Below are 27,119 nucleotides of genomic sequence, written 5' to 3' on the forward strand. Positions count from 1 at the left end.
CTCAGTTTAGTTTACAGAGGGTGTTATCAACAAGTCGAGACCAAGCCTACACCCAGCATCAACCAGACCCAGGCAGATATGCAAGTCACTGCATCAAACCCACCTCATAGCAGATAAATGGTTGTGAGTGGACCTACAAAGGCAAGGCCAGGCAAAAAATATGTTTCTGTGGGAACCAGGCCAGGCACATTCTGCCACAGCAAATAAATAATGAGCTATCAGATCCGCCTGGTTTGTGGGCTGTGCGGGTTAGAAAAACTCACACGAATTATTTATTGTAGTAAATTGAGTTACATACAGCAACCCGTTTGATTGTTAATCTTGAACATTGTTTCCAGTGTTACAAAAGCAACAGAACAGTTTTCGAAGCTTTGCTAACAACTTTAACTTTTTTTGTCTGTATATGTGCTTTGTTTCTATTTGAAATTCTGTGTATTATTTCAGCTTTATTCACTATAACTTTACTAAGTAATCATCTGTGAAACCTCACTCCCTCTCTCTTTTTTTTGGTTCTCAACTATAATGTTGTTCAAAGCAAAGTCCAAAACTATAACCTCAGTTTCCCCTCTGTGCGGGTTTGCCTTTTCTCTCTCCCAGTGCTGTCAGCCTCTGATCTTCATTTCTCTTAATATATCCAATGAACAGAGTGATACAGCAGCCCTCTAAAGTCAAATAAAGGCAGTGTGTTTGTGTGTGTGCTTGTAGCTTTGATGGACAGGCGGCTGGGCTGCACTGTCCCTCAGGCCCCCTGTGACGGCGGCACCAGCGCGCCCTCTCCCCCCCCCAAGAGGAAGCGGACTGACCTTTGCGTTGGTGGCGCTGGCTGGTGTGTGTACTTACATCAACGTAATTTGCATTAATGTAATCGGAGCTCTGTTCCCCCTCCAGGGCCTGCAGCCTGACACGGGAGTGATCATCTGGAAGAGAGGCAGAGAGGAAGAAACCAGTGTTGAATTAATCATATTAACGAGGGCATCGGGAGAAGAAAAGGGGGAGAGGGACAGAGAGACAGACAGTAAAAAGGAATAGAGAGAAATTATAAGAGGAGGAGAGGGGGTGATAGAGCAATAAAAGCATGGTTAGACTGGCATCATACAGAGGCAAAAATGAAATTGGTGCTGTAAAAATGCAACATGTCTCATAGACAGCGTTTACGTGACAGTCTTCATTAAAACCGCCACCACCCTATCATCAGGTAAAAATCACAAAATCATAGTCTAAACCATTTTTTCTTAAGTCACTGACCTTAAAACTTGCTACTTTAGTAAAATTTAGTAGCAACAAAATAATACACGTGCAGCATAATCTTTTTAAATGTGGGGAACAATTGATGGCAAGAGAACCACAGAGCCTTAACTTTTGATTTCAAATGACATTTTCGTAACTGTGGATAGCTGACGTCATTTTTGTTCCAAAGTTGTGCAATGCCCCTTTAACTGATGTGAGTCAGAAGAAGTAGATCTTCAAAGTTTTTCCATGGCATCAGTTATTAAAGAGGGTTAAACTGAACTCTTATAGCGATTAATTGCAAAATCAACATTTCTTTTTCCAAACACGGTATAAGCTTTGTGTGCCATATCCTGCATAGGCTTATATCTCATAACAGTAAAGACGGTAAAGGAAGATGAATATAAAAGTAGATTGGAAAGGTCAAGGCTGCTCTCGTTGGCTGATAATAAAACTCGGTTTGAGCAGCTTATAGTCATCCAGTCACAAGCCTGGCCAATAAATCAGGCAGAAGAATGAGAACAAAAATTCATGAGCGTTGAGGAGGTGCTTTGTACACACATGCAATAATATTCCCATATCGGTTCTTCATGCGGTTCTCATCCTTCTTGGCAGAATCCCATGGCGCAGACTGTCCTTCAAAAAAGCTCTGAAAGGAGAGAAAACAGGACAGAGAGGGGGGGATGAAACATTGTGTCATGTGTGAACACTCCAAATGATAACCAGGCTAAAGAATACATTCTTTCTCTTTCAGCTCTACAAAACCGGAGGAAGTGAGCGCTGGCAACAGACACAGAAAGAGATAGATTCCCAGTGTTATTAGGCAGGAAACACAGGGAGGATGGTGGATCCCGGGGAGTTGTGTCAAACAGCGAGTGCCATTAGGGCAGATGCAGCGGGTGTCACACTCAAACCTCTCCCCATGTGCCGCTCTGCTGGGCGGAGCAACCGCGGCGGCTGTCTGTCTCCCTCATCTGAAGGACTCAATCAGCTCGTCGCGGGGAAAAATAAAGCCAGCTCATCGTCTACACATCAAAACTGCTCCGCTCAGATTACCCTCATGAAATATTTATCATCTCTCACTGGGGAGATTTCCATTCTGATGGCACACCAGGCACAATTAAGCCAAATTATGAAAATACATCTACACTGCCAGTCCACCGCTGTTCAGCAAGGGCGGGCGGGGCCGGCTCAGAGCGGACTAGCCTGCAGAAAATCATGGTTTTCTGTCTTTTTGAAAGTAAGCTAATGCACATTTGAAAAGTCAGGTAATACATTACGGGGCAGACCATCTGCAAATAAAGATTCAGGAACGTTTAACGGAGGTTAAAGAGACTGTTTGAGAGTTCCTTTTAGTGAGGAGTAGGAGGCATCGTCTTCAATCATCACTGCTCTAAGACTTGATGGCTCGATTCATCTCAGTGCTGTGGCAGGCAGCAGGCAGTTTGTCTAGCATATAAAGGCCTTTCAGAGACCACACAAGGACATATTCCTGTATGAAGTCCTAAGGATTAGTGATTTCACTGAGAAACAGCTTTAATATGCTAAAAATATGTTCCATCCTTCCACTGAAGATGGAAGCATGTCCCCAAGATGGATTATAAAGGCCTCCTCCAGTGGCAGTATTTCTTGAGGAAACGCACAGGCCAATGTCGTGCTGTCGGTGTGAAGGATACAAGTCTAATATCAAGCCTGTAAGGACAAATCATCCTCAAGCACAAAGGCGTTACCTGGCAACTTTAAAATAGCTCTCTCTTAATCTGAGTGACCCCGCTACAGTCATATTCCTCCAGCCATTATGATCATGAATTCTCATGGGGGTAAAATAATGAATGTCCCAAGAGGTAGAGATTACACGAAGGCTTTCAATTTAAAGGTTAAATGCACATAGAGGGAATAAATGGCTATTCGCCCGACGCGTATCGAAAAACAACTGAAGGCTCCACCTGTAAAAAGTATTTAGTAGCAAAAGGTATGTGATGAATTGTACTTTACTGCAGCTTGTCTGCAGGTAGTTTTTCACCTTCCTCAATTATTCCCACTGGCAGAAATCCAACTTAGTATGTTTTTAATTACAGGCTACCTGCTGCACTCCAGTCCCTGCACAGTTATTCCGCTATGCTGTTTCTTTGTCTGGAACTACTTAACCGTATGTGAAAAGCAGAGTAATTTCTGTGGATAGGGATAAAACATTTGACACAAAGTACACACCATGGTGAAGTAAAAAACAAAAAAAACAAACAAATCAGAAACAAAAAAACCCAAAAGAAAACATGGATGGTCGAACAGAAGCAGGAACGTTTAGTGAGTTGCTTCTGTATTAATTAATCTTTTACTATGTGAGGAGAGGAGGCTCATTCAGACTGACTAGTGTTCATTTGTGGTTGGAGCTTAAAGAATTTCAGGATTCTCACAGTAGGCTAGATACAACACATTTCTGTCGACATGAAACAGGCCGAACACAAGTGAAACAGTGATGACATGGCAGCATTAATGACGCTGAAACTTGTTTCTGCTTCCTGTTTGCACGGTGAAAATGTGCACCCAGGTGCAGGAGGCTGGACATGCAAAATGCTTTGTTAGGTCTGTAACACACACGGCCTTATAAAGCTTTTGCAAAGTATACAACATGGCTTTTGCAAAGTTTAAAGTGTTTATCGTGTCCCTTCTAATGGTAACATTCAATTTCCAGTCAATACATCCACAAGGTAGCCCGAGCTTAGAATTAAATTTGGTACTTTGTTGGACTGGGTATATCATTGATCAGTCCACTTTAATTATACATTGGTATTCCATTTATCTTTCAAACTATTGCACTTTTACTATAAAAATTATGCTCTTAATAACTGATAGGGTATTAAGTATGCTTTTGAAAAGCTTTATAAACATCAGAATCAAGCTGCGGAGGATTTGTGGTGCTAACAATGTCTGACTACGGGAAGAAAAAGCATTTCACAGTGACGCTAAAGAAAAAAGTAAACAGAAAAATGTCACTGCTCTACATATTTCACCAACTGAACACTGTCAGATAATTTGATAATGCTGCATAACATCTGTTGGTAAATGCCCTTTTCAAACTAAATCCAAAAAAAAAAGGTGATATTTTAATCCCACAGGGTCTTAAAAATAGCCAGCAACCATTACTGATCCTGTCAGGTTTGTGATATAAATCTACAAATCTAAAATAAATAAATAAACTCACAAAAAAAGTATTTTTCTTACCTCATTTATCTGATCCAAAGTTAACGTACAGAATAACAAGAAGCATGGGTCAGAGAGAGATATAGTACAGTGTAAGTCAACAGGTTTAGAGGTGCACTAAGCTCCAATCTCATCATGAAAAATAAACGGTTATTTTAAAAAAATAAATAAAAGGGCATTAACCTTAAGACAGATTGAGATAGAGATATATATATTTATAAGACAGCAGTGGAACAAAACATACAAATGAATCGCTCTAGCCATGTGAGAATGAGCTCCCTTGCACACTTTAAGCACCCCACAGGACTTTTTGCAACAGCCTGTGGACAATAAGGTGACAGCAGGGTAAGCAGCCAGTTGTTCCATATTACGTCTCTGTTGATCGACTGCTATTAATCCATGCAATGTTGGCCACGTGGACCCCAAACTCCCTTTATCCATAACGGATTAGACCCAGAAGGCAGCCCAAAGCACTCCAAACCCCTCAATGATCGGATGCTGAAGGTAGCAATGGGAGACGACGTTATTTCATTCCACAATCATGAATGGGATGTGGGGAGTTAATTACCAATAAATCTGACACGTAGCTGATGGAGAGAAGGTGGGAGATAAAGAGAAGAGGAAGGAAAGCAAGGAAGAAACACAGGAGGTATAGATAAGAAAGTAAGAGAAAGAAGTAAGCTGAGAACGTTAACAAATGTGAGGGTCGTTAAGAGAGAAATGTGACAAGAGGCCGAACTGATACGGATAATATATTGAAACTGAAGGATTTAGCTCGAAGCCAGTCTGTTACAACATGGCGTCGGGGCGAGTTGAGGATGACTGGTGTGGTGCTGAGGGACAGCAAGGAGGGCTGGAGTGCCGCCAAACCCTGCCAGACTCTAATGCGAGGAAATGAGAGTGATGCCCTTATGGGGCGAAAATCTTTTGTTTGGTGTCAGTAAGAAGCGCAGTGACAGATTACTGATGCTGTTGCGCGACAAGCAGTAGGCTACCAGTACTATGCAACAGCATAATCCGACCCGTTTCAGGTGAAGGAGGGGACGCGGTCTAACACAGGCAGTTTGTGCATTTCGCATTGGTCTACAGCTGAGTCTCCAAGGAGAATTGGGACACAGCTTTTGACCAAACCCCCCCCCCAAAAAAAAAACAAAAAAAACCCCCACCACACTCATGCACACAAAATGCACAATCGCTGCAAACAACAAGGAACAGATGAACAACAAAACGAATCACACCGTAAACACACTGAGACAGGGTACATTAACAATTTATCATAAAAGTGCATCTGGGGAGAAACAAAACAGTTCTGCTGTGCGGTGCAAAACAGAGAGAGAGGCAGGCAGAAAAAAAGAGGGGAGAGAGAGAGACAGCGAAAGAGACATGGGGCTGTGCACCATAACACAGATGAGGCCTCGTATTAGACTGATAAAAATTTCCATTCAAGAACCTCAGTGGAGATGTTACAAGTCTATCACCAGGCTTTATTTGGGTTTGCAACCTTAATGGTGGGAGGTGACAGCTGGGCTGCTTCCTACCTCGTACTCCTCCTTAAAGCCGTAGCCCTCTGCGCACTTCATCTGAGTGATGTGCTGGAGGAGGTCCGCCACGCGGATCGCCGGGTGCAGCTGACCCGTCTGATACGGCACGTCGACGGGCTCCCGTTTCCTCAAGGAGTGAGTGTGCGACTGGACCAAGCTGCTTGTGTCGCTGCCCATGTTCTGACTCTCATCTGTGGGACACAAAGAGACAGAGAGGCCGGAGCGGGTCAGCAAGAGGAAATAGGAGCTAAAGTCACATCACAGGTCATCAATTTATCGCTGTAAGATACATACGGGTGACATAATGCTCGAAGCAGTAAATGAAAGTGGTTTCCTTTGAAGTTGTTTTACATATAAAGTTGATTTATCTAGCTTTAATGTTAGGTGTTCATATCTGACTTACAACTGTTCTCCTTAACAGATGGCACATTAGCTCATTTACTGGTTAGCATTATGTCACCACCCTCCAGATTGACCAACAACTCGACTAGTAATCTGTTTGTTATGGATGGTCACAACAACACAACATCATTGAGTAATAGAATGAGTCATGTGGTGGGAAGGTTTAGGTCCATCTGTCTCAGTGTGGCTGGAAAATACTGCACTGTACAGGAGTCCATCGGCATTTAAAAACAAGATCCTCTAAGTGAAACCCTTATGCTACAAGCTTTTAACATTGTTACCAGCAGTGGCTCTCAACTGTGAGAAACATTATACATTAATCATAAAAATCCCCATCAATGTGTTGTAAAAACAACAACTTTTCCTTTTTTTTTTCTTTTTTTTTTAACTGGCAGTACAACATGCTGGTTTGGGCTGAAGCTCATATTGAGACTCCATTTCCAGCTCTTTCATACTGTAATCCAGTCAGTGGCAGACATAAGGCACAGATGCTGTGGGGAGCCAGCGGATGATGGAGGGTGTCCAAAAACATGGAGGAGGAGGATGTGAGGGGGTGCGGTGGGCCACAGTGAGCATGTTGCAGCAGGCACCTTCAGAAGCATCACACAGACACAGCGTGGATTCAACCCCTGCCACCCATACTTCCCCGAAAAATGAACAAAATAAGATAAAATAAAAACCAAACCTCAAATAAATAGAAAAACAAAAACAAAAAACACACAGAACCCAAGAGGGAAGCGGAGATGGGAGGAGAATGCATGTGGTGATGCTGCCATGGGGCACTGTGTTTGCTTTGACCATGCTAAGCTAATGGTGGCTTGGTGGCACGGTACGGAAGGGTGGGTGAGATGCTAACATGTCCACTTGTCATGCAATAAATGTCGTAATGCCCGTGTCAGAAGCAGCCTCTCACTGTCGGCATGCTGTCTGAGTAAACACCGTCTCCTTCCCCCAACCCAGGGCCCACTTGGGAAAACTTACCATTAATGGGCACTTTTTAGATAGCAGATACATAAGAGGTTACGTATGTAAAGAGAAAGAGAGGAGAAGAAACAGGAGAGAGGGGATAAGCAACAATCCAGCATGAGAACCTGTTACAGTAGTGTTTGAGCTACTCTACAGGGCAAGATCACATGCCTTCTCAGTTCAAACTGCCTTGGTATAAAAGCCTAGTCAAGGGGGATGTTGAGTGGATGGATGGGGCAATTTCAACAGTGCAAGACAAAAAAAAAACAAAAAAACAAAATAAAAAAAATAGAAAAAATAAAAACAAAACAAGGAAGTCATGGATTCAAAAGGGAAAAAAAAATAATGATAGTCTTTGGGGAAAAAAAAAGAAGCTGCAATTGTTTCAGATCGCCGACTTGCATACGCTAATGAAGCTAATTATTTTTTTAAACGTTCTGACATTTTGAATTCCTCTCTCTAATTGCTATAATTTTATTTCCATTTGTGCTCGGGGGGTAACACCTGTATTTGTGCCATTTTCATTCTCTTTTTTTTTTTTAAAACTAGTGCGCGATGAAATCAGAAATGCAACCGATACTCTGTGATCTAATCAGTTTTGATCATTAACCTCGAATGATGAGACAATGCCGTGACTGAATGTGTCACAAACCGAAAGCATGTAACCTTTTCTGGCTGCTGTAATTTTATGTTAATCGTTTCACGCTTCATTAAATGCGGAACTAACATAAGCAGCTGTCACAAGAGCGGTGATGAAAGACACTGCTTTAAGTTGCACTAATGTGAAAAGGAAAAAAAACACAACAAAAATGCAGCAGTGGTGCTTGTGGTGAAGCTGGAGTCGAGCTGCTTATTGCATCTTTCTTTTTGTCCTTGAGTATTAAATTATTACACTCCTAGTGCCCCACTTAGTAGCTACTTTGCGGGCTTCGCTGGTAGAAAATGCATCTGCTCGTGTAAGATGCCGCACTTTGGGCTGTTGTGCATCTTCAACAAAGGCCAGTAATAATTAACAGGAGAACAAAATGCTTTTTTATAATTCTATTTTATCACTGAACAAGACGAATAAACACTGGAAAAAAACAAAACAAAACAAAAACAAGTAGGTCAATAGCAGTTAGCCAAAGGCAGAGGGAGCGACATTAAAAAGAATAATAGAAAAGGTTGTCGTTTCAGAGGGGAGGGGAGGAAGGGAGTTTAATGCATAGTGAGGAGAGAGGGGAGGGGAGGGGAGGGCAGCACAGCTAATGCTAGACTTTAAATGTTCAGACTCAACGCATCCTGCTTTTGGAAGTTCTGGCTAAAGGTGGAGAGGGTTGTGGGGGCTAAGTGAGAGCGTTTTTGGGCCTCCCTCTCACACAGTTTTTGCCTGTTGTGTCTCAGTGCAGCTGCTACGGCTCCAGCATGCTGTCGCCTCAGTTGCCGGGGCAAACTGCCCCCCGCCCCCGTTGCCCCTCTTAGACACTCCCCCACATCCAGTCCACATGTCTGTCCATGCATATGAGAGGTCAAACACGTATGTGACATCACACGCACGACACGCAATGCGGATGGGATGGAGTGAAACCAGCCTCAGCCCAGGAGAGCCCCCTCGTTGGACAGGAAGGGAGAGGAGGGGGGAAGAAGTTAGGGAAGGGTGGAGGAATAGGAGACGAGGAGGAGGAGGAGGAGACGGGGAAGCAGCAGGCAGGTATGGAAGTGAGGAAGCCATCTTTAGTAAAAGAGCCATCCAAAAGAAAAGAATGAAACAAAAAAATAATACATAAAATAAATAAAAAATTGTGCTTTTCTTTGGCCTCACAGTTAGGTGTTCAAACAGCATTCTTACAAATGTAATGCACGGTCATTTTCTTTAGCATAGAGATAAGAATAAATACTCAACAGCAATGGCAAAAGGAAAAATTGTGTCTCACCTAAGATAGCAGTTGGCACAAAGGGATCTGCTCAAACCCCCAAACAATCGCAGAAGTTGGAGGAGGAAAAAAAGAGTTGCAGTAAATTAAAGATAACGCACAAAAATAACATGAACAGAAATTAATGGACAGCTTTTTGGTTTCTTGCCAAGCAGCATAACAAGAAACCGATCATATTTTAAATTCAAGCTAATTATACAGTAACTTTAGTTGATTATAAATCTAGCTGCCCTTTACCCCATTTAATCAATGGGCTGTGATCTGATTACATAAGACACTCAATTATGGATATTATTTGGGATAAACTGAAGTCATAATTAAACTGCTAAAATCCATCTTGGCAAAGTGATATAAAACATAACCAGAAATGTAGCAGAGTGTAAAGCCATCTAAAGTTAATCTAGCTGCTTTCTCATTTGTAAAATCGTTTTCTAATTTTTAAAGCAACTCTATTAGGTAAATTCATACCACACATTACAGAAATAGGCTGTAATTTACATAAAAAAAGAGCCCATAAAACTTCATCTCTTATTTATTTATTGTGGCGTTTCTATTTTTTCCCCTTTTCATTTCATCATTTGTTAAAAGCACCACTTAGGCTGTGCAGTAAGCAGTTCTGTGTTGACATACTGGATTATAACGAGGAAATAGAATATGTTTACCTGGGTAGTATGAGTTGGTGGGGATAGAAGTACTGAGAGTGTTGGCTTTTGGTAGTGTGAAGGACGACGGTGATGATCCAGCTACAGATGGGGGGGAAGAGAACAGAACAAAAGGCATTAATAGTCTAATCTAGAGTTATTAATCGTGGAAGCAACTCCCACTGCAGTAAAATTCCAGTGTAATAATGCACTTTACAAGTCTTGCTTTTGAAATTTGCATGTGCTATAAAGGATCACTTTGAGGTTTCTGACTTACCCTGTGGGAAAAGCTACTTTAAGTACACAAATAAAATTCCTTTCACATCTACTAAATTGTGATGGAAGCAGAAATCTAGGAGACCTTGACGAAATTAAATGGAAACTGCACTGGCGACACCAAAAGAAGTAGGTGAGAAAATATGTGGCTTTGTGTTTTGGGCTGAGCCGTGCAAAGCACACAAGTATGAGAAATAAACTGCACTTAACCTCGTGGAGTCCAGGTTGATTTGGTTGATTTTGTAGACTTTGCATGCAATCCTCGTCATTTTTCTGGTTCTTTAAAACAGCCTAATGCATTATGCATGCTGCTGTGTTTTTACGGCATTCGCCAAGTTACAAGTTGCTACAAGTTGCTTCTTATTTTGTCAATTTCACAAAGCCAGAGGCCGCAAGGAACCTGCATTACATTCAAATAATAAAGCTTTCCTTTAAAAATCCTCATGTCTAAATTATGATCAATATTAGTAAACATAGATTATGAAATCTATTCTGTCTCATTTATATACGCAAAATTCATTTTGAAAAGTTTGCAAAGTAAAAATGAAAAAAAAAAAAGTTAAAAAAAGCACGTTTAACTTGCACATTTTTTCCAAGTCTTCTAAAGTCCATGAATGCCTGCAAATCTCCAAAAGCATTAATAATTCAGTTTTTAAAGCTACTTTTAAAAAACAGTTAAAGATCAGTCAGTTGCTTTAAAGATATCATCATTAGGTAGCTTGACATTGAGATAGAGCAAAGGGGCCAGAGTAGAACAATAGTCACACAAACCATGGAGGAAGTGACATTTACTCCTAAGACTGTCATTTTCTCCTCATGCAACGTCAACAGAAATGCTACGCCGACGGGGTTTACGCAGGCAGTATGTTCAGGACTATAATCTGTCAGCGATGATGTTTTGAGCCAAAACGACACGACCGACAATAACGTAAGGTCACGGAGTGTGAGAGGGCTTTCAACTGACAGGCAAAGTGAGAAATAATGCATTTAAATCATTTGCGCTGGCAGACAGAGGGGCCAGATTTGAACATCGACACTAACAGACAGTTAATCAAGGTCAAAGCATCTTTGGGGCTCAGCCCCTGCAGGGGTGTGGAGACAGAAGCTGCTGTGCAGTTTTAATCTGATGGTTTTGACTGGGATTATACTAGGTCAAGCCCTGGGTGCAGACTTAGCAGAGCCGTCCATCAACAAAGTATTAGTTTTAACCTGGGACAGAGAGAACAGGTTATCACACCAGAGCCCATCTAGTACGTGCTATGTGTTTCTGTCATGAATTGGAAACAGCATGAGTTTGGGACCTCGCGACGGATTTTTTGGAGCTCTAATGTCTGCTGATAAGCTTTAAGGTCAGCGTTGGGATTTCAAGAAGTCTTGAATATTGATCTCAATACAAGGCTCGCTTCAGGCTATTAACATGCGTTTGGATGACCATTTCTGCAACTGAACTAGCGTGGGCATTAGTGACAGTTAGCTGAAATGGTAAGTTTGCAGATTTCAGAGGAATTTTAATTAATTTAACAAAAATTAATTAGAGAAACTGAAGCAATTTAAAAGGAAATGTTTGAAAAGGGTGGATGAAACCCTCGAGGGGTTCTAAAGAAGGAAGTTTCCACTAGAGAGGAAAAAAACAATTTGATCAAAATCATATCAAAAGATGTTTATATCCAATTCTCTTCTGCTGAGTTGAAACAGCAGTTTCCCTGTAGAGGGACAACAGGCAGTTTCACAAGAGCCATAAAGTAATGTCATTTATGCTGACTACAAATATTGCATATTAAAGCAAAAATAATCCCTAATGTTAAGATTGGTCATTAAAAATTTATTTTATACACTTTTTTTTCTTATATTATTGAGAAAACGTTGCACCGCCTTGTCTCACCACTTAGTTCTGATACCAGCATTATTAAGGACAAATGCAAGGATGTCTTTTGCAACCTCAAAACTCCAATATTTACCGGAGACATGACTTCAGGTCTTTTTCTTGAAAATATTTCTAAATCAACAGTTCATTGGAAAGCAGACCAAGGAAAACATTTTCAGGTTTTCCCAGGTTGAATATTTCCTGTGCAGCCAAGTCTGATTTCTTTCCCACCTGACCAAACCTAATAAATTGCTTCCACCCTGCTCTGTGAGTGTAACCGCATAAAAAGGGAGGTATGCCGATGTGGGGCCGTCTTACCTCGGCCGTTAAGAGTGAGGGCGCACTCGCTGCGGCCGTTAAGAGTGAGGGCGCACTCGCTGCGGCCATTGAGCGTGAGCGCACACTCGCTGCGGCCATTGAGCGTGAGCGCACACTCGCTGCGGCCATTGAGCGTGAGCGCACACTCGCTGCGGGTGTTCAGCGTATGGTTGTGTGTGTCCATGAAGGACAGTGCTTCGTCACAGTTGGTGCCCTGCTCTGTGTAGCTCTTGTCCATCGAGTTGACCATCACTGTCATCTCCTGGCGTGTGCTGCTCAGTGTCTCCTTGCGCTTCTTGGCCAGTTTCCTTCAAAGAGGAGACAAATAAAACTGATGAGGCAAAAACAGAAATGACACAGCTTACATTGATCTGATATGAAGCTAGTAGAGATGACTCATTCATATAATGAGATGGGTGAGCTAATGTGCCCTGAGCTGTGGTCACATTAGGTTTCATTAGGAACCAGATGTTTTCTCCCCAAGCAGTGAAATATGAATCCTGGAGAATGTGCAAAGGTGTGACTCTCTAACCCAAATACATCAGGCCCTGATGATTTAAAATTAGCTGGAGTATTTTGGGGTGAAAGAATTAGAGATGTGAACAGTGAACTGAAACAGTCAACCTGCTTTTATTGACCTACTTTGAGTTGATGCGCTAGAGCCTACGAGCAATCTGTCCCTGATCAAACACCATTAATGCACAGTGTACAAAACCTGTGTGCACAAATCCACATACTGTACATGGACATGCATTGGTTTTACCCAAAGAACAAACAAATCCAACCTCCACTCAAATACTAAAGACTTTTGCTGTTTTGACTGCAGTAAAAAAAATATCCTTGAACAGACAGCCGTATGACATACTTAGTGTTTTAGTGCAATTCTGTATCCGTTTATTAAATTTCATATGCAGTTTTACCATTTATTTGGATGCCTTTATGTACTAACATACCATTATAGTAGTGCAAATGTTAGCCATGTGCTCCAATCATTTTTTTTTTTATATGTTACACCCCCCATTCCACCCATGTATGAAAGGTTCTGGCTCCAACTGGAAAACATGGCACCCAAAAGAAAGCTATTCTTTAAGCCCCAATTTGGCTCAAATTCAAAGCAGCGTCAACCTAGCTTCATATGCTAAGCTGTCTCTTCATATCCAGTCTGTGATGTTGAAACACTTAATATATGGTGCTAAACATCATCATGCATGACTGTGATTATGAGCATGTTGTATTACTGATGTTAGCAGTTATGTCACCAGCTTCACTATGGCTCACATCTCACGGCTGGTAGTAGAGCTCGACCGATATAGGATTTTTAAGACCAACACTGATATTTAGTGATTTAAAAACATGATGTTTCGGCCAAAATTTCTTTTTATTCTGACAATGCAGTTTAAAACAAAACTGTTTTTATAGTTACTAGTCATAGATGACTTGTTTATGCTGGATCAGCTGGTTGTTGTGCTTGTTCCAAACAGGTGTTGCTAACATGAGAACTGCAAAACGCCCTCTTGGTGGAACGACTATACAACATCCCTCCAACATGTTTGAAGGGCGTTCTCATGTCTCTGGTTTTAAAATTTAGTTCATCCGATGCTAATAAATAAGTATACAGTTAACGAGTAGCTATTATCCACTGATATATCAGTCAGGCTGTAGCTGCAAGCACAGCTGTAGAATTTTTTTCCTTTTTAAGAAGTGAAACTATTTATTTTGATGAGCTGTGAAAAGTAATTAAAACATGATGCGGTGTGATGAACCACTTGTGCTTACTTATTCCTCAACTCATTCTTATTTCCATTCTGGGTATTATAAATACAGAGGAATTAAATGACAATGTGTTTCTGGAATCAGTGAGTTGCACCTTCTATGTGCATGAAACGATTTTATACAATTTAAATATATAGATATATAAAAAAGTTGGACTTTTAAAATCTGTTCCAAACAAAGAGTCAACTGCTCTCTGCAGCCGACCTTGACCTTTGACTTCCTTGATTAAAAAGGATATTCACATAAGCGAATCACATGATCACCCGGATGAGTTAACTTTCCTATAATTCCACAAAAGATGAACTACAAAGGAATGGCAAACAGCTAGAGTGGGAACATACTGCAGCAACAGCCATATCTGATGCCTGCCACTGCTCTGTAGCTGGAGGGGAGCAAGTAGTGTAAGAATTAACTATGGCAGCCCTCACACTGATCCTCGCACTTTGTTACTCTCTGCGTGACCCCTCTGCCTATTTGGATTGCAGTCTCTCTCACGGACAACTGCTGTCTAATGATGCACTCCTGCTGCTTTGTTTTCGCAAATCTCCTCTGTTTATTCAATTTTGTCGCTGTCTCATGCCATATGGCAACAGGCCCCCACTGCCTTCAAACAGTCATTTGCTCTGAAGCCCGCGACGTGAGGCTAATAGTGGATCCGTTCTTCAGAAAGCAAAGTGACAAATTAGTGACATTTGTGTCTGCTGGACCCACTTTTTGTCTTCAATCTGCAATTAGAGCTGGGAACAAAATACCAGTGTTGTCTCTTTTTTCCCCCCATTATAGCTTCATATTGCAATAAGGAAGAGTGAGGATGGCAGGGGGATGCATATACCCCAGGCAATATTAAGACAGATTCGGCACTGTGTGCACTCATGGAGAAGACTATTAAGAACAACTATAATCCAGGTTTTAATACTGTATCACTGTTCTTATTTCTGAGCCTGCTAAATCTTGGATTTCCTCTTTCCTGGCCTGTGAAACAGTTGAAGAGAGAGCGCTGAAGATAAACGAGGCTGCACAGACTCCAGTGCCAAAATGAGAAAAGCACCAGCAATACTGGGATGTTTGCAAGGCACCGTGGGTGTTTGATGAAGATTAATTGGCATGCTATTGTTTCCTCATTTGTAAGAAGGGAAAAATTAATGATAGATGACTAGATTACAGGGCCTGATATGATGAGAGAGATAGTATAAGGAAGTGTATATTGGAGTGTTTTTGGGTGTTGATGAATGTGACCATTTATTTTATCCCTGGAGAGTTGGAGTAAAGCTGCACATGGAACAATGTCAACAAAAAAATGATAGTGATTACTTGCAGGCATGCCCAACAATAAAATCCAAAATAAATGTGCATATGGGAGGGGGCTGAGACATACAGATGGCAGAGGTGTTTGTAGAAGTAAAGACAGTGCAAACACTCCAGGTAACTATATCAGGCAACTCTCATTAGAGAGATTGTCTTTGGTTCAGTACATGACAAGCCTGGCATATCTAGGATCTAAATGAGCACAGCTCCCAACTCCGTGAGTTCAGCTACAACAAAAAGGCCGCGGCACAAATTTTATGTCTGCAAATGTTTGCCAGAATGTGTGTTCTGTGGGAGGTGACGCTGTTGCGACTTCTAAAACAAGAGCTTCAAAACCTCAAGCTCAGCATGGTCGGCCTCATTTCAGCATCAGATCAGCCTAAACCTTTTGACACTGGGACAAAGAAGGCTTCATTAAAAGATCCACACACACATTCGTGGTGGATGAGTGTGTACGCACGTTTTAGTTGACTGACATCCAGCTGGGAGGGGCAACAGAAGCATCTTTGATTAACCCAGTGGGGGCATTTCGGTAGCTGTTTGCACCGAGTCTCATTTCAAACTTCTCTTCATCTACAAAGCAAACTTCCATTAGGTTGTCGTATCTATCGGTAAAGGTATTAGGATCAAAAACAGACTTAATACTGTTCATTGAATGTACAATTCATTTCAATTACTCTATCAAGTCCGAAAAAACGTAAACAATGACAGGGCCTCTTCATTAAATTTTCTAAGGGGCCCTTTATCTATAGAAACTAAAAAAAGAATGAAGCAACAAAAACACAGAAGCAGCACACGGTGCTTCTGCTCCTACTCATTCAGAAACCAAAACAACATAATGACAAATAAAGCTAGAAAAAAAAACATGGTAGGTACTGCTGCTTTTCTGGGCACAGGCTATTTTTACAAAAGAGATTCTTAATCTAAATGGTTTCATTCAAGGCTAAGCAGACATCATTGGTTAAAAAAAAAAAAAAAAAAAAAAGAGGGTATATTAAAAATATTCACCAACTGTAAATATAACTGATTAGCCATAATACCTGAACCAAATAGCTCATTACCATTGCATATATAAAAGTACACATCCAAACATTACATAACTCTATTCCTTGATATGAATGGCCCTTTTCATCAGGAGACCCTTAATATGAATGAACATGGCAAAGAGTTCAAGGTGTTAACTTCTCAAGATTAAGTATTTGAGAGATGTGCTGGAAAAAGTAAGTCCGACTGATGGGACTTTGAAACATCACATAATGCTTAAAAACACTATTAGCACTTCAGCCTTTTTTCCCCTAATACGGACCTACGTCAACATGCAACACATTTGCATAATGCCCGTCTAGATGCTGGGTGGTGCGCCCTAAACAAAGCTAATAAGCAGCTGTCTAAAAGTGTGCCATTTTTATTTACTAGCTCAAGCCACTCTGCTAGCGCTAAAATGTCCCAGTCACAAGCAAGCCACTCCGACTATAGTGGATTCGTTTTATTTTTAAAGGCACTCTCCAGAAAACAATAGCAAAATTGTTATTGTTAGCCTGTGCTATTTTCTGAACTCATGCTTAACTGAACTGCAGCAAACATCTAAACGTCACAGCCAATGCTCTTGCCTACATTTTGCTGAGGTATGGTAAGGTGAAACAAAGGGGATACAAACATTACTGAGCAGGTGGTTTTAATGTTGTAGCTGAAAAGCGTATATAGCCCATCCATCTATCCAGCCACTTATCCATCTCACCTGTCACTGGTTGAAATATACCAGTTTATCAAAAAATTTGTTAGAATTTAAAAAAAAAACACCAGTTTTTAATAGGCAAACTACATTCACACCATTTCCAAAACCTATAGTGGCCATTTTTTACTATGCTGGATGAACAGATGTTTTGTGACTCGGCGTTTTATAATGTATCTATCATTTAAACTCCATCATTCCATGCTTGACATCTTTTCGGCCTGCTCGAGGTGCTCTTCCTCATCAACATGCAGAGCTTGTAGGTGCAAAACTCTGCAAGGCTTGTACCAATTAATGTGATTCTTGCTACATGTTCGACTTGTAAGGTTTAATGAAGGTGTTTGCCCTGAGCACATTGTGTTATACATTGTACATTTAGCAGGCCTCCTATTCTGACATCGAGTGCAGTGGGGATGACTATGAAAAATGAGATTTATGAAGAATTGGGACAATGATTTATACATCTCCATATGTGTCTTTCCCATTTTGCTGTATGAAGAAATCCATATAGTTATTACAGTTTAACAAACTACCAACTATTTAGAGCTTACTCTCTCGTTCGTAAATACAATGTTGCGAGACAGATTGGTATTTTGGCAGGGAAAGTGGCGTGCAGGTTGCTTTATTATTTACCAACAATAAACAGTCACTATGCATCTATTATCATTGATAGATTAACATATTATCAGTATTTTTGTTGTTGGAGCTGTGCCGTTTGGTGCAGACTGTGTTGTAGAACTGAGGGGAATTACAGTTGGATACAATATTTAATCAAATTTTAAACTATAAAATCTGTCATAAAATAATTGCAGCAACATTAAAAAAAATAATATAAATGCTTTATGCAAACAAAACTAAAGGGCAGGCTGTGCAGCTTGTGAGGTGGATTTTGAAATTTAAGCGCCAACACAGTATTTGATGTTATATTTAGTTAAAGATTATCATTGGTTTGGCACATTAAACTGATATATTGTAATATATTTGTATAGTAACAAAGATAAAACTTATATCTTTCTTTTTTAATTGTTTAAAAACAGTCATTTGCTTTTTTCTTCGATGAAGAAGTGTAAAGAGACACGTTAAGTTTCACATGTTACATGCTCAGTGTAACAACACCCAACCACCCTCATTGCACCACGCCAATTGATCTCAACTGTCCCCACCAGCAGCAGCCACAGCGGCCGGTATGACCACTTGTTTAAAGAACGGTCATATATTTGATCACACATGTAACCGCATTGCTAATGAGCACTGTGATTGATGTGCTGCGTGTTAGCCCTCCCAGCCACCTCTGGCAATATACCTAAAGTGCATATTTTGGCGAGTGCCGTACGCTCTCATGCCTTTAAAAGACTTTGATGAATGCATGAGAGCATTAATGGTTTTCATCAATTGTAGAGGTGTTGCAAGCTCATAGCAGACTTCAGAATTTCAGAGACTGCTCAAGTGGAGGTTGTCTAAAAATGCAGTCTTTTATTAAGTTGACAATAGAAACCTTGGAAATATTGAGCATATGAGTTATATTTGTTTGTTAGCTGGGCTTAGACTGCTTGAGGCGTATAAAGCCTCCCTACACAACACCTCAGCAGTGAGATGCAACCTTTCAGCTTTCACATAACTCCAGGAAAAAAATAAATAATTAAGAGTTCTTCCCAATTAGCTGACATGAATATGCACTTCCCTCATGGGAAATGCTTTGTTCCATTCTAGCTTCGCTGACATATGACACGAAAGGTATACACAGGAGGGGGGCAGACTGGGAGCCGTACTATCGATTCAAATATTTTCCATTTTAAATACCAGCTACTCATTGCCCACAGCTGCATCACACACATCACATAGTAAAGAAGGCCTAGTGTTTAAAATCCTTATGCATTTAACTGATGACCTATTATACCTTTCGATAACATATGTTAACAAAAAACTAAAAAGTTAGTCAAATCATTAATTTTTTTGTCATGTGAATATTACTTTCTGAATGTGTATTATATTCTTTAGCAACTGAAGAATAAATATGCATTCTGTAAGAAAATGTTCTGAGGCCTTCGCAGCGTTGTAGATGTTTCATTGTAGCAGTTGTGCAGAGGCGATGTACTTGTTGCAATGAACCTGCGAAAGAGTTAAAATATGGGGGGGGGGAAAAAAAAAAAAAAAAAAAAAGTATACCTGTCTTTCTTTCTCTCTGTATCTATATTAAAAAACTTTTTCCTCTAGTGTTATGTATGCCTATATTGCAGCATATACAGCACATTTTCTCAAGGGGACCATTAATCCTTCTTTACTAGCCTCATATCATGTTGTTATCTTGACACTTTTAGAGGGGAGTCACAACATTTGGCATTCCACTATCACCTCACTGCCACAGAAATCAACACTAAGGGAAAAAAATGCCTATTTGAAGGGATTTTCCAAAAGCTTTTAACATGGGCTGTCTTCTAAACACATCCAGTAAACTGGTGGAATGTGTTAATTTAAGTGACCTGGAACCTGCCAATCAGAGCAAACACAATAAAGTGCATCACTATGACACCACTATCACCAAAATTTGCTAATAAATCCTAAATTTCTGATGTAAAATGATTAATTGAAGCATTTCAATGAATCATTGTACGTGCTTCTGTTGTACGCTTCTTGAAGAACTGCATTGACATTTTTTTTGGCAAGGAATCGGCTGTTTTGATAAAATTCTCCTCCTTTTAAAAATGTGCATCAAACCAAGAGAAGAACACGTGTAAGTAACAATAAAATACCAAGAATACAAAACTGCTATTTTGATGATTTCACAGCAACCAATATTTTCTTGCTTAGCTTTGGCCGATGTGTGCGCTCAGCTTTGAAGGCACTACTCTTCTAAGTCATTGGGGCTTTCCATTCTAGACAGCTGTGATCTAAAATGAGTGACACTCGGAGTATTCAGGGTTGTATTATCTCCAGGTGTATTCTGAGATTTTCTTTGATGCGAGGCAGCCTCCATTCTCTTCTCTGATCACAGTCATCTCAAGACAGATTAGTCGGCATCCATCACAAAGACTACAGAGGGAGCCTATGAGCTACAGCAGGGAAAGCAGAGCTGCAGAATAAGCTTCTTTACCATTCAGCAGTGTGATGTGGAATCATCTGTTACATTAAGAGCGCATAAAGGCGCGCTTCAGTTATTGTTTTGTGATGTCGGAGACATTGAAATAGAATAGAGAGATATTCTATGATCACATCAGCTTTTTTTGTAGTGATGCAAGCATCTTGTTAGCTAAAGACACAACTCCACCATCACCATAGAATCAATGGGATGGTTGCGCAAAATAAAAAAAGGTCCAAAAACCATGCTGGATAAAAAAGAAAAAAAAAAAGGGGGGGGAGAAAAAGCATGAGAAATTTGAGATGATTTGATGAAAGTGTGACAGGATGGTGTGGGGGGTAAAGAATACTACAAATTATCACATGCACATGGAGCCAAATCGATAAAGTCAACATGTTAGCGATGTTCAAAATTTGTGGGTAATTAAACTACAAGTGTGGTTAATCAGGCTCAGAGTTATCAATTGCATCTGAAGAGTATATAAAAGTTTAGAAAAAGTGAAATATTTGGACTAGCTCATTGAAGTTCTGGGCACAACTGAAGTGTAGATGCACTGCGATAAGCACTTCAAAAAAAAGAAAAGAAAAAGAAAAAGAAATCTAGCTTTGACAAGTCAACAGAGACGAAATCATTTGAGGCAAATGAAAAATTCACACTCAATAAAAAAAAAAAAAAAAAAAAAAAAAAAAAAGCAGTGGTGCTGGATTGATTTTTTTTTTTTCTTCTCTTTCACAAGATGAGTTCGGCAGCAGTACAATCATTAAGGCAGTTAAGTTCATCATCATTTGATAAACAAACTCCTTATAAATCTGGCAGAAACTACGTCTGCAATAACATCTCTGTGGCAGGTTTATTTTGTGGGGGTGTAGGCGTGTCTTTCTTCTTTTCATCAGAAGTTGAGCCAATGTGACATACATTGTGATCTGTTCATCGTGTGGAGATGCATTGGAGTGGCGTCCTCCGTTCCTCCAGCAGAGATTACAGTTGGGCCTCTGTAATAGCTCTGGGCAGGAGGAGGATGACATGGCTCTTTGCATGCATGGGAAACAGTGTGTGGGTGAGAAGCATGGCACTAACATTACACAAAGTGGTTACTTACAGGTAGTAAGTGTAGGAGTGATAGGTTCTTCTGCCGAGTGGGGTGGTGGTAGGATTTAAGCAGTGGAGGAGGGGAGGGGATGGAATGAAAAGGAAAGAAAAAGTAAAAATATATTAATGTTTGAAAAAAGAGAAGAAATGAACAAAATCAGATATGGTGGCATACGTGGAGGTAAACTAGTGATCGTGAGGGCAAAGGTGATCGCTTGGAGTCATGTCATGCTTTGGTAAGGGGTCTCAGTACAGTACCAAAACCCCCTTTTATGAACACATAATTTGATACACCTATAAAAAAAATTACCATATCTGACCTCCAAGGTTGAAACTTAATGAGACGTTTGAATGTCTAAACACAACTCTGATTCCCTGTTGATAACGGTAAATTACACAAAATTCAACCAATGAAGTCATCTCCATCTCCGGTTTGATTAAGGCTAATTGAAAACAATTCCATTACTGTGTGCCGATTTTCACACCCACCCACTGATTGCTGTGCTACGCAGAAAGGCCCTGCTGTATGAAGAATCTTATATTACCGTCAAAAATAAACATGAAACACAGTGATTATATCAGTGCATAACTATGTCTTCCCACTCAGCTACATCTACTTGATCTAATGTGCTGACCTTTAGACTTGAATTCGAGACATGCAATTTCATATCAAAAGGACAAATTATATGCAACGCACAATAAGTTTTACTTGGGAATGAAGAAATCTCTGCAGAAACTGGCACTGTATTATTTTAAGCCTCGCCGTGGACAAAAGGGGGTTGATATTTGCTGAGCTTTAGCTCCCCTGATTGCTGGGATATGTACAGAAGACCTCTCTCCAGTATTGGGTCCGGGGCTAATGTAAACTTAGCCTTCAGTTATACGGCCATCCTCTTTGATTTTGAGCTTTTCATCACATTTTCTTTCTTATCTCCTTCACGCCTCTCTCCGTACCACGGCACTCAAAAACATATTTCTTTCCCATCCCAGTGTCACTGAGGCGCTGCACATTTGTTTGAGGGTGCCGTGGAAACGGATTAATTTTTCATGGCACACTGTATCTCATGGCTGTAAACAGCCTTAATGGGGCGTATCAACATAATCAAATTAATTATTTACTACGACACTGACAATGCTACTGTTTGAGGGAAAAATATACAAACTGATGAAACTGAAACTACTTATTTGTTGGTGCTCTGCAAGTAAGTTCAGCCACTTCCACAAATCTGAAATAGTCATTCAAAAACTAAAAGGGGGGAGGGGGACGGAAAAAAAAGCTTACCTTTTCTTCATGAGCAGCACCACTCCTAAGAAGATGATGACAAAGAGGAGGATACCGGCGATGACCCCTGCAATCTTTACGGTGTGGTCAGTTTGCTTCTCGGGCTCCACTGCATCAGGCTTATGAGTGGCTGCTCCTGAAAAACACAGTGATGGATAAGAGTCAAACAAATGGAGCACAGATTCGAGCACATCTCGTGACCATTTTATGTTGTGCCACATTAAGCCAATACCCAAGTACTAATCTATATATTCAGTATATCTTCTCACTGATTTGACAGTGTGGAATCAGTGCACCAATATTCCAAGGACCATAAATATTAGTACAAACAAAGACTAATGCTAATCCTAACAGCAAGTGACTCCCTATTGTCCTAAAGACCACCTCTAGCTCTGCCCTTAGTGGACATCAGCGCTCTGTGGATCAAGCTGCACTGAGAGAGATAAGTGCATACCATCTTTACCCTTGGTTAATCACATTTGAGGCAAATGGTTGCTGGGCTGTAGAAAAATGTAAGACGCAGGGCGGGAAAGATAATGCCCAAGAAGATAAAAATGACTGAAATAACAAAAACATTAAATATTAGCCTGAAAGGAGATAGCCAACAACGAGAGGCACAAAGAGAGAGGAAGATGTGGGAGAAAACAGCTTGTTTTTAACAGCATCTGTTCCTTGAGAAGTGATAAGAAGCACTCAGAAGGCAATGCTGCCAGAATCACAACTGTCCACCTCAACAACACCATTATTCCTTGTCACCAGAGGTAAATTTAGAATGACAAATTGTTATGTCAAATATCTTAGAGTGAGCTTCCTTCTCTCTCCAGAATTGCCATTTTCTCTTCCTATCAAAAAGTTAAATATCCATCCCGGGCCGGCTGTGACATATTGTTCTTCCTCTGGTGTGTCGTTATCAACAGCCACCAAGTGCCTTTATTTAAAAATATACAATTTTAAGGCCCGGGCTGTGGAGGATTTCAAGACGGGTGACATCATCATGTCTGGATTGATGGAGCTGATTTTGTACCAATATACCGTTAGAGGCTAATCTCGCCGTCAGTGACAAATCCTCGATAGAGGGGGGGGGCTGTGCGTCACCCTACCGCAACTCTGTGCTGTCAGTGAACTTGGGCGATTTGTGCACCAACAAGTAAAAAACTGAGCAGAATTTAAATAGTTTCACTTGAGCTTCCTTTTGTGTGTTTGCAGTTGTCACAGCTGCAACAACCAGCACCGACTCTCCCTTAATCTCCCAGAAATAATGAGAAATATTCATGAAAGGGGATTAACTCCTGTCAAAAATCTCCCAACATTGACACATCAAATGACAATCGCACCTCAAACGGGCCTTTAATGTCCAGTAATTCTGAGGAGATGAAGGTAGAAGGCAGCGTCGTCAAGTCTTTGATTTAATCATAATGACTTTATGCAAATTGTAAGACGATAAACAAAAAAATGCACACATGCAACATTCCACTTGTTGCCCCCCCCCTCCTGTTGAGGGAATCATGAGTGCCCCCACCCATGAATTCAAATCCAGAGCGCTACTACCAAGCTGTGGAGAGAATAACGGACCTGTTAGTTGGTTGTCACCAGGCGCTGGGACGATGCGGATGTACGGGGTTGTGAGCTGAGTCACGAGTATGGCGGCTGTGTATAGTCAGTGGATCCAGGAGGGCATGCAGTAAAAAGAGACAAAGAAAGAGAAACAGGCCACACTGAACACAAGTCCCATCATCATGCAACACCTCCAAGAAAGACACTAAATAGCAGTAACAGCAGGGATTTTTTTAGTTTGTTCCACCAAGTCTGCAGAAGCAATAATTTCACAAAGGTTAATATCTGTAATATCTTTATGAGTCTAATGTAGGGCACTAAAGCATATTTCTACAGGTGATAAAATTCCACAGCCCATGAACTCTTTGGCTTTTGCCTATTGAGCCATGTAGATGGAGACATCTGGAACTCCACCAAGAAATCTATAGCAGGGCTGCATGCAAACTACACAATATAAGAGACTGTCAGGGCGTGTGACAGGACCTCCCACGGCCCACAGCAGAGTGTGACTACGGCTCCCTCTGGCCTTATCAATTCTGCTCCCAGATCAATGGTGCTTAGACTTCATCACCCCTAATGTGTGGAGCAGGACGTTGAGGCAGCATAGCTAAGTACCTACAGACCTCCGTGGGCACACAGGCTGCCTCCAAGTCACGGAAAACACGCTTCAATCGATAAATTGACTACATTTATCACACAATTTTGTCTCATCTCACACTTTTGTTGTCATTTAGAAAGAAAAAAAAAAAAAAACACACGTTAATTCTGTTAGTTCCCAGAATTCAAATGCAAGAGACGTTAGGAAGTACATGTCGTAAACATCTCTATTCACACAAACCGATCTGGTCCTACCTTTAGTGGCAACTCGCACACAGTCGATTTTGGTTTCCTGTACCAAGAGATAAATAAAAAGGAGGAAAAGAGATGGGGAAATGGGTTATTATGAGACGCACACACAAAGACAGACTTACAGCAGCAACAACACCTATGTAAGAACCCATAGTTACAACAAAACAGCAAGGACAGTTCCATGCTGTCCCCTATCATCTGTTGAGCTCAATGACTGTGACACAAAACGCAGTTAAGCGAGAGGGCCCACAGCACAGATTAGTTGTGCTGAGCTGCTGATTTGTCAGCCAACAGCGATCTGTCGGCAGCTTGCGGCTCAAGGTGGTCAGCCACTGTGGAGAAACCAGAGCCCTGTGACAAGCGACACCAACCCAGCATGCAGAGCTCCAAAAATGACACGTCAGGGAGACTTTCTGAATATGTAATGAAGTTCCAGCTCTGACAACAGCCTTCAACAACATTAAAAAAAAAGAAAAAGAAATTGAAAACACTGCTCTCGCTGTTGGCAGTGAAATTTGTTGTCAACAATATTCTGGTTTACAAGAAAAGGGACATGAGACGAACAGGGAGGCAATGAGTAATACAGCACAAAAGACATGAGTGCTGTGTCCCTGTGTTGTCCCGGCCAAACTGTCCAATGAGCAATGAACCCACATGGGAGGGAGGCCATGAGAGGCATAATAAGGAGAAGAAAGAAAGATGTGATCCTGTGTGCATGTGCATTCCCATTACTGTGGCTTTTAAGCCGTCAGATGGTTATTTCATTAAAGGCAACATTGCAAGTCACATTTGATTTTTATTTGAACAGAAGGCTGAAAAAAATTCTAGGTATGGATGGCGCACACCTTCTCTAAGTGCTAATTTTGTTTAAAAGGCCCAAACAAATCATACCAAAATCATCAGACATTAATAAAGGCTTCTAGGACCATCTATTGACAGTGAAGGCTTAATAAAAGAGAGTGCATTTGCCCACTGTGAATCAAAACATTGAATGTAAAAATGATGTCAGAGATGTCTCCATTACGGAGACAGAGCTCTATGCTGTATCAACACAGACGCTATCATTTTGTTTGTTCAAAGAAGAGCGCCGTCAGACAATACATCCGACTCACTGATTCACCCTGGAAGGTTTCAGACTGCCAGTGCTTTACTCTCAAGAGCAAAACTTTCTAACTGGATTCAGCCCAGGCTCACATGCTATTTGTATTGCCTCCTTAAAGACACGCTGGTGTTTCTCAAGGAGACTGTTTATGGTGATTCTCATTCAGGACCACAATCGGCAAGGCTCTTGAAGTTGCCATTGAGCTGTCTGCTGCGGCTCCATTGAGGGAGAGCCCTGCCAAATGCCACTTGATGACAGAGGCTGCGACCTGTACGATTGGTAGCCCCTATTGTTGTTCCCTGTCTCTCACACTTAACTGCCACTGGGACAACTGCCGCTCTTAAATGCTGTTGATCAAAGAGTTGTCTGGTATTTGGCATAGAGCTCCATAGCAAAAGGCAGGAGAAGAGGGCCACAGGAATGGAGGGAGGCATGTCACGACACAGAGCTCTGCATTCCAAGCCTGACCCTGCTGCGGACCATTAAGACTACACAAAGTGTCGTTAGTAAACTCACAAGAGTACTGCAGCACCTATCAGAAGCTGTGTGAAATGGCAAGGTTGCCATGCATGTGCTTGCCAACGTGAGCAGTTACTATGCTTAGTACCTTAATTCCTTTGAATCACCTAGGCAGTGATCATTATATTGTCTTTAGCGTTTAGTTGTGTTTGTGCGTCCTTTAAGCGTATTGTGCGTGCACTGAGACAAGGCAGGGCACTGTGTCGCATAAAGGCTTCAAATGGAGAAAGAATTTCACAAGTTCGAATTTTTATTTCATTTCAGTCATTCTTTGGTCGGAGGAGGTAGTAAAAGTATTCAGTACTCAAGCAGCATAGCTTCAACTTGCAAATCCATCTGAATACCTCTCACTTCACCTTCCACCTTTACTTCAAAGCATTCGGGAAAACCTATGGTGGTAGCTAAAAATGAGAGAAATGCAAAAGTCCCATTCTAAGCCAGTGTTTGGTTTGCTTGTTCTGAACTACTGTGGAAATATGGCAACATCAT

At 41.0% G+C, this 27,119-nt stretch overlaps 1 protein-coding gene across 4 annotated transcripts in view; it reads right to left on the reverse strand.

The window, feature by feature from the left end:
- Nucleotides 1-27,119, reverse strand: part of LOC309693838 (receptor-type tyrosine-protein phosphatase mu) — a 170,196-nt gene that overhangs the window by 30,820 nt on the left and 112,257 nt on the right. For 3 of the 4 annotated variants that reach the window (XM_082513413.1, XM_082513414.1, XM_082513412.1), the window contains exons 13-22: nt 25,013-25,049; nt 24,179-24,253; nt 22,607-22,742; nt 21,335-21,364; nt 12,350-12,657; nt 9,913-9,993; nt 9,251-9,277; nt 5,967-6,160; nt 1,789-1,876; nt 841-917 (exon numbers count right to left, since the gene is read on the reverse strand). In XM_082513413.1, the coding sequence (XP_082369539.1) occupies nt 841-917; nt 1,789-1,876; nt 5,967-6,160; nt 9,251-9,277; nt 9,913-9,993; nt 12,350-12,657; nt 21,335-21,364; nt 22,607-22,742; nt 24,179-24,253; nt 25,013-25,049 (1,053 nt within the window). The remainder of the gene's footprint in view (nt 1-840; nt 918-1,788; nt 1,877-5,966; nt 6,161-9,250; nt 9,278-9,912; nt 9,994-12,349; nt 12,658-21,334; nt 21,365-22,606; nt 22,743-24,178; nt 24,254-25,012; nt 25,050-27,119) is intronic. The other variant, XM_082513415.1, reaches the window with a different exon arrangement.

The sequence above is a fragment of the Aulonocara stuartgranti genome (genome assembly GCF_965226115.1).
Source record: "Aulonocara stuartgranti genome assembly, chromosome: 18".
Taxonomy (NCBI): Eukaryota; Metazoa; Chordata; class Actinopteri; order Cichliformes; family Cichlidae; genus Aulonocara; species Aulonocara stuartgranti.